The sequence below is a fragment of the Hyaena hyaena genome, unplaced genomic scaffold (genome assembly GCF_003009895.1).
Source record: "Hyaena hyaena isolate Hyena2069 unplaced genomic scaffold, ASM300989v1 scaffold_30, whole genome shotgun sequence".
In the NCBI taxonomy this organism is placed as follows: Eukaryota; Metazoa; Chordata; class Mammalia; order Carnivora; family Hyaenidae; genus Hyaena; species Hyaena hyaena.
This window is the reverse complement of record NW_024080662.1, coordinates 405,333-418,421: the sequence shown is the minus strand read 5'-3', so window position 1 is coordinate 418,421 and position 13,089 is coordinate 405,333. Positions and strand designations below refer to the sequence as shown.

Below are 13,089 nucleotides of genomic sequence, written 5' to 3'. Positions count from 1 at the left end.
TGGCCTGGCCTAGCCTTCAGTCTTCCTTTTAGGTTCCCAGACAGAACTACATTTCCCATCAGACCCGCCAAGGTAGGGCTGTGCCCCCCCCCCCCCGCCCCCAGACTCCCCAGAGTAGGATTGCTTCCTCCATTAGAATCCCAGGGCAGGACTTTGTCCCCCTGCAGGCCCTGATATTGGCATTGAGGCTCTGGGGCCAATGGCCTCTCTGGCCTCCTCCACCCATGTGCTGGCCCAGCTCCTCCCTGGTGGTGGTTTAGATGGCAGATAATGCTGACACAGTGTGGTGCCGGTGCCAGGCACATTGTCCAGTAGGCAGGCCATCTTCATCTACCCTAAGTATTATAGGCACCAGAGCACCTGCTGCCTGTCTGCAGGGTCATGGGAGGTGCTGCCTGCTAACAAGGACCATGGCTTTCCTGGTGTCCAAGGGCTGTGACCAGGGCTGTGGCTACAGGTTCCTTGCCTCTGCCACAGCCAGTGTGTGGGGTCGTGGCCTGAGAGGGGAACCGGGGTCCATCCAGACATATCTCCCTCGCTCTCTTGTCCCAGCTCTGACCCTGCAGGCCCCAGGATCCCCTAAGTCCCTGGGCTGGTGTCGATGGTGTGTGTACACAGACGTGGCTATACCACTGTCCATTTCTCAGAGGTCTGCACATACAGCTACTGTGTGCTGTCGACACAGGGAGGGGCACATCCTACTGATCATAAAGTGGATTCCTTGTGCCAAGCATCTCCTCTGTGCCCAGAACTGCTGGGTGCCATTCTCCCTATTTCAGAGATAAGAAGACTGAGGCCCAGCTGTTCCTGGCTAACCTGTCCACAGGGCACTCAACTGGGCCCATAGACAGCTGGTGGGCAATACTGAATCAGGTCCAACTGCTTCCGGCCTACAGGAGTCTTGAGTGGGGCAGACATATGAGCCCACTGGGATACTGGCCTGGGGCAATAGGTCCCAATCCTAGGCTCAGAGACCAGAAAGAGGAGCCCTAGAGAGTTAACTGGGGAAGGAGAGGCACTGCTCTTTTGAAGGAGGCGGGGAGGGTGTTCCGGGGAGTTGGCCCGGCTTACGTAAAGGGCCTGAGTTTGACACTGGGGTTGTGGTTCTCCTAGAGTGCTGGGTGGAACATGGCTCCTTGTCTGTACCTCCTGAAGGTCACTGGGAAGGACATGGTTTCAAGGGTGGGTGGTGTGCCTGCAAGGGACAAAAACAATGTCGCTTTCCCAGCCTCAAGTCCCCGTGTTCCCCTGGCTTGGACAGTCCCCACCTGCAGCTGCTGCCAGCTCTCCCTGGCAGCCCAGGCAGGCATGGCTGGTGTGCCAGCTAACGGGCCCACCATTAGCACTTATGCCTTTCGTCCTGGCAGCTGGGGCAAGTGCAATGCTTCTGGTGAAGAGCAGGGCCCTGACCCAGCAGCTGAGAAGCAGGGGGTGGTTACAGCTCCATCCTGCTCAAGATATAGACAGACAGGCAGACTGATGGACTGAGGGGAGGCGGTGGTAAACACCAACTGGCCCTGGGGTCACTTCCACAGCTGGGGGCACTCCAGGTCAAGCTGAGGGGAGGGGGCCAGCCAGAGCTCACTCCTGCCTCATCCTAGGACAAGAGCACCGAGGACCAGAGATGTACTCACACTGTCACCAACTTGGCATCTCTATGGCCTGATGTGTGGACCTACCCTTTCATACACCATGCCTGGGCCAGCAGGCAGCACCAAAGACCAGCTAGTCCTTTGCCAGATAGGGAAACTGGAGCCCAGAGAGGGGCAAACCCTTGCTGGGCCCCATGGACACTCAGTATCTGAAGCAGCACTGGTCTTAGCACCCTCTGGATGCCCCTGAGACCTTGGCCCTCCTTCCTGGCAAGCCCCTACAGTGCCCACTCTGGCTTGGGGTAAGCTATTCCTGACTCTGGGAGTAGCTGAAAATCAGGGGTCGGGAGTCTGGCAGGATGATCCTTGGTAATTTGGGGTCTTTTGCAGAGTCAGGAAAAGAAATGTTTGGGCCTGAAGCAGCCTCTTTGTCTTCTTGTTTGGGGCCTGGACTGGGAGGGAGAGAAAACCAGGCTGAAAGTGGGACTTTTCATTCCCTCATTCCCTATTCTTTCACTCCCAGTCCTGTCTGCTCTGCATAGAGTCCTGGGCGGGGGTTGGGGGTGGGGTGGGGGACGTAGATATGTCAGAAACAAAGGAAGAGCTGGAGTAAGAGCTGAGGGTCTCAGATGCCCAGAAAGTGGAGAAGCTGATGGACTGGGGCATGGGAGAGGCCTCACTAGGAAGGGACAGACAAGTCAGGCCTCCAGGAGGAATAGGAGGCATTTGGATGGAGATTGGGGATGGGCCTAGAGTGAAGCGTTCAGTGTGGCTGAGGCACAGGAGGAGCTGGGGGGCAAGTGGGGTTGACAAGGGGGCAGGAACAGCCGGATCCTGGGGCCCTGAGCATGGCTTAGGGCTGGGTCCTGCAGAGGACTTACTTGGGGAGGGGAGGCGCTGTTTGTAGGCAGGGACATGGTCTGAGTGGTAGGCGCCGTGGCCACCACCACGCACATTTCTGATCAAGGGGCTGAGGAGGCATGGAGACCCAGTGATGGGTGGTGGTGTTGGAAAGGGAGGGAGAGAAGGCCAGTCCTGAGCTCCTGGGGAGGTAGGATCAGTCCAAGGAGTCATCAGCTCATTTATGTGTTCACTGTAAAAAACCATCTGTTACCTCCAACCCCACCTGAGCTCCCTAAGGGTAGCAGCCAGCACCCACCAGGCAGCATAGGAAGAATGCCATGTTGTGGGCAAGGTAGGGGAAGGCTCAGGGTGGCCTGGAGGGATGGGGACCAGGGAAGAGGACAGGCAGGTTCAGTGGGCCTGGATCATAGGCATGAACCCCCTGGTACCTGGCAGCCCAGCTGTGAATCTCTGCCATCAACAGGTATGTCCGGTTGGTCTAGCATCCTGTGCCTCAGTGTTCTCATCAGTTTAAGTAGGGATAATAAGTTTAAGGCATTAAGTAGGGATAATAATCCACCTGTCCCCCAGATGTGCCAGGCCCAGAGCTGGAGTGAAGGGCCTACCTGCCCCTTATTGGTCCCTGGGCCCCAGTAGGCAGCTCTTGGCGCCTCTTCCTATGTTTAGGAGAGACCACCAGGAGACATAGCACAGGTGCCTGAGTAGCCGTGGAGGACACACGAGCACTACCAACTGGTTTGGTCCCTGAGCGTTCCAGCATCCCTGGCATTGGAGGGTCTGAGTTTGGGAGGAACCCTGCCTCAGTCTACCTTCTGGCTTACTGTGACCCTCTGAGATGCTGGCCTGACCGTAATGGTGCAGGTATATCAAGCCTCAGTCCAAATCAACACAGCTGCCTGAATTGGTGAGGGTTACCTGGGTTTGAAACTGGGGGGCAGTGAGGCTTCCTTTCCCTCCTCCACATTCTGGGACCTTCCACCCTCAAGAAGAGACCTACTACCAGCTTCTCACCCCTCCACTCCTTTGGTACCTGGGTTCCTTCTGAGTTCTCCTGGTGGAAGAAGGGGCTTTTGTGGCTGTGACAGCCTAGTCCCCTATCCTAGGCTGATGGCTTCCTGGAAGACAAGGAACTCCCAGGAAGAGAACAGAGTCCCTTTCTTGTAGTGACTCTTCCAGGTCAATATTAAAGTCTAAAAAGTATTGGAGTCAAGGGACTTCTTTGCCCGAGGGTCTCTCCAGAGTCTGGGCACATCCTTAGCCATCAAGGCAACACCAACTCTGGGGGGCATCACTTTAGAGCAGGCTGTCTGCCCATGGGTGACTCTACAGCTCCTCTGGGGAGGAGTGAGAGGTTCATATCTACAGCCTCTGTCCCAGCACCTAGGAGAGCTTCAAATGTTTGCTGAATGCTGGACAAAGGTTCCAGGCTCTTTTCCACAAAGCCCTAGGTGCCTCTCCAGTGTGTCTGGGCAATGCCCCCTCCCCCAAATTCCTGTCTATCCTTGCTGGGGGTGGGCAGGTCATGGGGCTGGGGAGGTACTGCAGTTCTTACCTTGATGTTGTCCTGCCAGCGGTGGGCTTTCTGGAAGTTCTCTGCAGCGTCAGCCAATCTCTGAGGAACAGAGCACAGGGAGGTCAGAGGCTGAGGAAGACTCATGCCTAGCCCAAGCCTTCTCCGTCCCTAGTACTCCCTGGGGCCAGGCTGGCTCGGGGACTCCCTTGTCCCATCCTGCCAGACCCTCAGAGATTCCCTGGCCCCAGACCTTCTCTGGCTTGCTGTGTGGGCCCTTCCCCCATGCACAGCTGGGTTCACATGGGACAGGTGAAGCCTGCACAGTGACCTGAGTGGTATCTCCATGTGACATCTCCATGGGACTCCCTGTACTTTAGCCCGGTCACATTCCTGCCTACACGATGGCAGGGGACCCCTGGGACATAGTAGAACACAGGTCCTGTAGTCAAGCCCCATTGCCACTCGACTTCCAACAAACCAGTCACTCCAGTGCCAAGGGGAGGCCCTCCCTAGTCAAGGGTGAACCGCCACAAGTGACAGAGTGCCTTGCCGATGTGTCTTTGCCCCCAGCTTGCTCAGGGCCCAACAGGAGGTACCCCTAGCACACCTCTGCCCACCCAGGTCCCCTACCACTGTCCCTGTCCTGGTTTCTTGAGCCCCTTCCCAGCATGGCTTTTTAAGCCTTCTGTCCATATAAGCCTGGCACACCCTTTGGGGCTGGTTCCTATACTCTCCTCCATCATGGCCCCTGTGCCTGTAAGCACAGCTCTGTGTCCTTCTATCCCACATCCTGTTACCCACCATGCCTGTCACCAGACCATGCTCATGTGTGGAGATGTGGCAGGCCAGCCAGCCCTGTCCTCTCACAATCTAGAGGAGGAAACAGGCACAAAACTGAGTAGGACAACCGGAGCAGGCATAGCTGAAGTGCTTCTAAGAAGCTTAGCACTGTGGGAACTTAGGATGTCATAGAAGGCTTGCTGGGAGAGACATTGGTACCCTGCCCCGCTCAGGGCCTGAACCTCAGCTGCCCAGAGATTCTTATTTTGCACCTTCACAGATCTTGTCCCTCCAGGAACTCCTGGAGCTCCTGAAGATGCCCTCGGGGGCCTCCTGCGGAGCTAAGGGCAGTAAAGTCCTGTTAATCATACTGCCATGATTAACCATCATAAACCTTGGTAACTGCCAAGTTACCATGAATTGGTCACTTACTGCATGCCAAGCCTGCCACCAGGCTGGTGACACATCATGTGTACCTGCCACTGTTCATGTCTTCCTCAGATGAGGATACCTGGGCAGGGAGACAGTGAGCAGTTTTCCCAAGGTCACATAGTTGGGGTCAGGCTGGGGCTCTGAGTCTGGCCCTCACAACCATGTTTGTCCTTTTTTTTTTTTAATTTAAAAAAATGTTTATTTATTTATTAACAATTTTAAATGTTTATTTGAGACAGAGCATGAGGGGGGAGGGGCAGAGAGAGAGGGAGACACAGAATCCAAAGCAGGCTCCAGGCTCTGAGCTGTCAGCACAGAGCCCGATGCGGGGCTTGAACTCTCAAACAGTGAGATCATGACCTGAGCCAAATTTGGATGCTTAGCCCACTGAGTCACCCAGGTGCCCCTAAAAATGTTTATTTTTGAGAGAGAGAAACAGAGAGTATGAGCGAGGGAAAGGCAGAGCGAGAGGGAGACGCAGAATCTGAAGCAGGCTCCAGGCGCTGAGTTGTCAGCAGAGCCCAGAGTGGGGCTCGAACTCAGGAACTGTGAGATCATGACCTGAGGCGAAGTCGGACTCAACCAACTGAGCCCCCCAGGCGTCCCTCAACCACTTTTGTCTTGCCCAGCCCATGACCAAGGTCTGAAGGTACATTCCACGGGCCCAACATGCCCAGTGAGGGACAGGGCAACTCTTGTGGGGTAGGAGCTGTGGGGTCCTGCCCCCTGGCCTCTAGCCCTTACTCAGAAGGCCCTGGCCTCTTGGTATTTAGGACACATGCCCCCGTCCATCGGTCCAGGGCTGGTGTGGCATGTAGGTCTCAGTGGGGAGATACAAACAAAGCCTGCCAGCTCCCCATGAGGGAGAAATGAGGATCAGGACCTGGGGGACCAGTTTTTCTCCCTCCCAGCATGTAACAGTTGTGGTGGTAGAGTACGGCCTGCAGAGGTGTGGCCTCCATTCTCTGGGGCAGGATGCCACCTCTGGCAGGCTAGGCTGACCAGGGCCATCCTCACTCTCACTGGGCCTAGCTCCCCCTCTTCCTCAGGCCAAGAGCACTGAATGCCTGGAAGACTATTAGGCTAGGGATCTTGGGGATAGGGTAGGAAAGCCCCTCTTGAAGTCAAACCCCCTCACTTCACAATGCTGAGCCCCTTTTGGACTCTGATTCCCTCTCTTGCTACCCAACCTGTCTTCTTTTTAGGCTCCATCCTCTGCTCCCCTGCTCTGTGGTTCCTGCTTGGGGGCCCCTACCCCCATTACCCAGCTTCAGGGACCACAGGTCTCTCTACTCCTAGACACCTCCCGTATCTTGCTTTCAATCCCGGCCCCCTATGAGGTCCTGGATACCTTCCTAGGGTGACCCTCAGGCCCACTATAGCTCATACCGTCCCCTCTTGAAATGAGCCCATCTGTCTTGGAATCTCTGCCGCCTATATCTCATCCGTGTTATCACTCAAACCACCTACTGTTCCTCCCCAGCCCAGGCTCTGCCCTCCCTCAGGCTCCTGTGTCCTCTCTCGCCCTTTGTTATCTTTTCTCCAAATGTGGATCTGATCTTGTGGCTACCTCCTGCCCCTAAGCCCTCCAGCAGCCTCCCATTGCTCTGCATATAAAAGGCAAGGCTTTGGAAAGCAACTTGACAATAAACTATGAAAGAAAAAAAAAAGGGCAAGGCTTTCTTTGATGGGTCCACTTGCACTCACTTCCATCCTGGGGCCTCTTCTCAGCCTAAACAACAAACACCTGACCCCAACTCCCAGGATGGATGAGGCCCCTGATTCACAAGTCTGCTGTGTTCTTTTGCAGAGGACATTACTATGTGACACACATGACACCACACTTGTAATTACTGTTAGCTGAGAATCTACTATGGTGCAGGCTTAGCACCTGGCCTGGATGAGAGGGTATAAGGCCTAGGGATAGCCCCTGGGGCCGCACCTTGAGGGGTGAGCCTTGGGCCATCACTTCACGGCCCCTTTCCTTACCCTGTGGCTTATGACCTTCCCAGGGACCCCAGACCTTTCTCAGAGTGGGCCTGAAGCCCAGGTGGGGCTCCACTGAGGCCACTGCCCTTCGTGGGGAATTAGGTGAGGGCAGGGGATGGGAATAACCAGAATCAGGCCTCTTGCCTCAGAAAAGCCACCGGGTTGATGGGGCAGCAAACACCAAACTGCACCAGTTGAAGTCTCAACTGGACTGCAGCCTTGAGAGGCTGCCCTCTCCTGTACCCACCTCCCCTGCCAGCCAGCGGTGCCAGTTCCTTTACCCTCTCAGGGCTCAGCTCTATCCCTGGGCTTCACAGGCCCGAGGAATATGGGGGCTGCAGGCCCTCTGGTTCCCTAGCTGAGCAGCCAAGGTGAGGGAGATCTGGTGAGGGAGACCTTGGTGGGGGGTGCCTAGCCCCTAGTCTTCTTGAATTCATGGAGTCCCATGGGCTCGAAGGCCCGGGTCAGCCCGCTGACTCGTGAATAACGGAGTTGCAATAGCCACGGCGAAAGGATTACTTTTAATCCTCAGTAACGATCAAGCCATTATTATTTTTTTGGTGTTACAGATCAATCAGTCCATCCCCGGGCGCTGGACGTGTGGAAACTGCTAAACACACAGGCCCGGTGGCTCAGGAGGAAGGGCTGAGGCAGCAGAACGGGGGAGTGGGGGGGTGGTATTGGAGTGTGCAAGCTCTCACTGCTGGAGGTCCCATCAGGTCTTGGGGGAGAGGAGAGAGGGCTGGGCCCACCAACCGACATGACTGTGGGGCTCCAAGCACATCAGAACCTGACTCCCAGAGCCTTAGAGCCCTGGCCTAGGTTCAAATCCTGGCTTCCTTGAGTAAGTGGCTTCCCTGGCTGGCCCTCAATTTCTTGTCTGTAAACTGGAGGCGGGAACTGTACCCACTCAGAGGGTGGATAGGTTCTTGGCAGTCCCCTTGCTACAACCCCTAGAAGCTGCCCAGAGGGTCCAGTCCCCTGGGGGCTTTTCTTGCTGGCTCCAAGCACTCAAGGCTCTTGGCCACCTCTGGGTCTTCCTCTGTTATCCACTCTTATTGCGTGAGATGTGCTCTACATCATCTCCGTCAGCCCTATCAGACTATCACCTCTCCTGGAAGCCTCCTTTTGCCTTTGCCCAGTCCCTGGGCTCCCCTCCCCTGTCAGGCACTCAGAGCCTCGGGCTCCCACCTCCACAGAGTCCACAGGAGTCAGCCGAGTCCAAGGCTGTCTGGAAGATACACCTGCAGCCCAGCCCCACCCTGTCCTAAGGTTCATTCTCCCAGCACATCCTTTCCACCTCTCCTGGGTCCTTATAACAAAGGCCTCTGAGCAGGCAGGATGGGGAAGGAAACTGAGACCCAGAGGTGAAGACAGAACCTCCCAAGACTCCCTGCAGGGCAGGCCCATAGCTTGGTCCCACGTCCAGGCTACTGCCTGTCTGGGGGAGATATGCTCCGTTCTCATCCCTCAGCCACCTGCAGCCTCTGGTCTGCTGCTACTAGGTCCTTGCACATTCTACCTCCACCTTGTGCGTCATCATGCAGACTCCTCAGGGGGTTCACCCTTGAGGTGTTAGCTTAGATATCATCCTCCTAACCACTCCCTGACCCTGCCAAGCCCCTATCTGTCCCCATCACATCTCATCTGCTTTCTTCCTTGAGCTCTGAGATTGGTAAGGGCTGTATCTGGCAGCTGTTTACAATAACCTGTCCCCTTGCACAGTAGGTGTACAATGAATGTCTGCTAACTTAAGACCAGAGTATCTCTGAACCTGGCTAGAGACCTGGGCTTGAGCCTGGCTCTGCCAGCCAGCTATGTGACCCCGGGTGTGTGATTCAACCTCTCTGAGCCTCTTTTCCTCATCACATTGTAGAGGGTTAGAGCTGCCTATGGGGGTAATGCTGCTGCAAAGTTGCTGATGGTGGCTTGCCTGGTCCGAGATGTCCCCATCGTGGCCAAGGCATTGGAAGGAACCATGGTGGGACTGCTGAGCAGGGCTGCTCCTGGCCAAGTCCATCACAATAACAGTAGCCATTTCAGAGGCAATTAGCATAGAGTTTCACTTAACAATCAATTTCCCTCACCTCTGGAAACTGTTCTTACAGGAAAAGGCAAGAAAGAGGAAGACTGGTGGTGTGCCGGGCTGGGACGAAGCTCACCTGAGGAGATACCTTCAAATTTCACTAAGTTAAATATCTTTCCATTGCTACAGAGCCAATGGCCACAGTGGGAACCATGGTGGGCCCCCCTCGGAGGCCAAAAGCTTGAGGGTCCAGCCCCACTGCATGCTGGGAGGGGCAGGGCTTGGGCAAGACAAGGCTGGAGCCTCAGGCTTCTCCTTCCTCTTTGAGAGCCCACTCCTCCCCCAATGTGGGTGTGCCCCCCCCCCCCCCCCCCCCCCCCCCCCACTTCTCTAGGGCTTTCCTCTCACCCTATTGCTGGCCTAGCCTGAAAGGGTCTGGGAGCTACTGGATTTGTTTTGTGCAGCCCAGAGGGAAATATTGTACAGGGCGTTTGGTCTTAATTAGTTATAGCTACTCCTTCTTCCAGGAGGATACTGGAGGCTTAGGATAAAAGACCCTGAACCCATGGGGAGCAGGATATTAAGATCTGGGCCACTGAGGGCTGAGCCCGGCAGAAGCTGTGATGGTGGGGTGGGGTGGAGGGCTCTGAGAAGAGGCTGGGGGCAGCAAAGTCCTAGCACCAAGTAGATGCCCTGGAAACACTGCCGGAGGGTGGCAAGGAAGGTAATGGTGATAGAAGAAATCAGACATGACTCCGGGAATCTACCTTGGGCCGGGGCCTCAGGGAAGACTGGGCCTCTTCTTCACCCTCCCCATTCCATCCCTGGCAAGACACTGGAGAGTTGGATTCTTCTGTCCCCCTGCCTTGTACAGGTGAGGGCACTGAGGCTCAGAGCATTAGTGCCACTACCCCAGACCCCTGGTGCGGAGTGGTAGAGGGGGCATCAACCCAGGTCTATCAGCAGCGCTGGGCAGTGAGCATCTCAGGGAAGGACCAGGTCTGGCCACATGAAGCCTGCTGCTTGGACTCAGATACCACCCCTCACCTCCCCAACCTGCCTCCAAGAGTGATTCCTTTGTCTTTTCCTCAGGAGAGTGGATCAGTAACTGGCCTCCCAGATGCTGCTCTGAGCCCACCCCCCAACCTTGGAGTCACTGGGCCCAGAGCTCGGGAGGGGGTAAGGACCAGGGTGTCCAACAGCCCCTGCTCAGCTGAGCACTGCCACCACTGCCACCCTGCTTCCCTCCCTGCCTGTGGGCCCTACGTTAGTTCTGTATTGTGCACTGATAGATACTAAATACAGATTTCCAATTTCCAGAGCTGTTATGGTCTAATGAGTAAATAATATACATATTTAAAACTGTCTAAAAACATATCTGCATAATTAAAATATCTGCATAATAATGAAGCAAGATGCAGCCTAGCAAGGAGGTGCCTGAGCCCCACATAGGGGTAGATGTGCAGGTGGGGTTGGGGATCATGGCCCTGTGGGTCTCTTCCTTCCTGCTACCTTGGCCTGAGTGGGCATTTGTCTTTCTGTCTACCAAGTGGGCACATCCACAGTCAGGAACCAGGAGACCCCAACTTGGCCACCTCCTTGCACAACTTGTGGCTTGGGAGAAGTGCATGTGTGGATGGACAGTGCCTGCTGCCCAAGTGACGGCTGCCTCAGTGACGCTTTCACTGCCACCATATGCAGCACATGATGTGCTCAGGGCTTTATAGGCACAGGCTCGCTCACCATGATGCCACAAGGGCAGGTTCTGTTCTGATCCCCCATTTTTCTGGGTTCTGAGGGGGTGGAGAAAAGCACACCAGCCTGGGCAGAGCGGGCTGCCCAGGGCCCATGACTTAGCAGATGGCAGTCGATGGAGATGCCCATGGCTTTGCCATCCTGTTAAGTGTACCGCTGACACCAGTGCTCCCTGGGCAGGACCACACTTGGCCTTGACTTCCCATCTCTCTACCCCTTCCCTCCGAGTCCCTCCTTCTGTCCGTCCTGCATCTGTCCACACTGGATGCACCTGGCTCCTCTCCCATGACACATCTGACCCACCTTTTCTGTATTAACCAGACTTCCAGCTGAAAAATAAAAACAACCACCAAAATAATGAAAAACAAACACTCAAACCTCAGACTGAAACTCCAGCAACCAAAACTGCAGGGAAAATGACAAACACTCCTTGAAGCCCCGGGGTAAAGTTGTCATGTGAGGCCTGCGCTGTTGTTGGCAGCAACAGGCCTCCTGACCTTTTCCCTCACCAGCTGCATACACCCTCCACGAGTTGATAAAAAAATTAGTAAAATGGATTTTTTTTCCTAAAAAAAAAAAAAGGTCAGAATACGTGTCCAGGAAAAATCTCATTTGAGTTGTACGTGGCTCCTTTGTGGAGGGGCACCTGCCTCACCCCCAGGCCCGGGCTTGCTTGCTCTCTTTGGGCATCTCAGGCTTGGTTGTCGATTCCTGGGCCTCCTTGGTCCTGCCTACAAGGGCAGCTTGTGTTCTAATTTCCCAGGGAAAACAGGAATAAGTGAGGAGATGTGGCTGGAGAACCTAGTGTCCCAGAGGCCTGAATTTCAGACCAGACAAGATTTACCAGGACATCCCGTGTATCCAGGGAAGGTTGCTGTGTTGTATTTTGTGTGGGAGGACTTTTAAAAACTGGACATTAAAAAAAAAAAGCTTATTTATTTATTTTGAGGAGGGGGAGGGGCAGAGAGAGAGGGAGAGAGAGAATCCTAAGCAGGCCCCATGCTCAGTGTGGAGCCTGACACAGGGCTCAATCTCCTGACCATGAGATCACAACCTGAGCTGAAATCAAGAGTTGGATGCTTAACTGACTGAGCCACCCTGTTGCCCCCTAAACTGGACATTTTAACATCAGGAGTAAGAGGCCATGTAGGAAGAGTAGGAAGGAAAGGAGGTGATGTGGCACACCGGTGAGGACATCAATTCAGCTGGCTTCATTGCTTTAGTTTTCATTTTTTCTTTTTCTTTTTTTTTTAATTATTTTATAGTTTATTTACTTTTGAGACAGAGAGAGACAGAGCATGAATGGGGCAGAGAGAGGGGGAGACATGGAATCCGAAACAGGCTCCAGGCTCCGAGCTGGCTGTCAGCACAGAGCCCGACGTGGGGCTCGAACCTACTAACTATGAGATCATGACCTGAGCCGAAGTTGGATGCTTAACCAACTGAGCCACCCAGGTGCCCCTCACTGCTTTAGTTTTCAAAGGGAACGAAATTCAGTATAGAAAGAGTTGGGTCCAATGTATCACAGGGCAGGATCCAAATGTGTCTACTGTGAACAGGGAAAGGGGTCTCTATGGCTGGACGGAACCCTCACAGAGGCCAGCTTGAATTTATAGAGCAGCTGGCAGGAACTGTGGTTGAAGCCCACCCTCAGGAAATTTCAGCTCTGGTGGTGGACTGCTTCAGGAGGGGATGAATGTGGCCTCGGACAGCCTGGTGCTAAGGGCGATACCATGGGCCCAGTTCTTGGGGGCCTGCCCTGCCCAGTCCCTGCTGCTGCTCTTGGGTCCCCCGAGAGGCACCTGTGAGAGTTCCCCTGATGAGGAATGAGCCAATAGATCCAACACCCAGGTCAGAATTGGGTTGTGGCACTAGAGCCTAACCATCAGCAAGCACCTTGCCCCCGAGGAGATCGAGCCGAGGGCTGGGCCATGTGGACTCCCAGGCTGAAGGGGCTCCTTCCAAGATACTGCCCATCTCAGCACAATCTTCATGGGGCTCACATGGGTGAGAACCCACCAACCTAGCTGGCACCATCTTAGCCTCCAGCATGAAACCCACACATCTCCACAGGTGAGTCAGTCCCTGGTGAGCCAGGTGGAATTTCTCATAATTTTCCAGTTTTGTCAGGTTTCCTC

The 13,089-nt window shown here is 54.8% G+C and overlaps 1 protein-coding gene across 3 annotated transcripts in view; it reads right to left on the bottom strand.

The window, feature by feature from the left end:
* The window catches only part of CACNA2D2 (calcium voltage-gated channel auxiliary subunit alpha2delta 2), a 141,626-nt gene that overhangs the window by 26,687 nt on the left and 101,850 nt on the right, over positions 1–13,089 (bottom strand). For all 3 annotated transcript variants that reach the window (XM_039228195.1, XM_039228193.1, XM_039228194.1), the window contains exon 4: positions 4,009–4,068. In XM_039228195.1, coding sequence (XP_039084126.1) covers positions 4,009–4,068 — 60 coding nt within the window. The remainder of the gene's footprint in view (positions 1–4,008; positions 4,069–13,089) is intronic.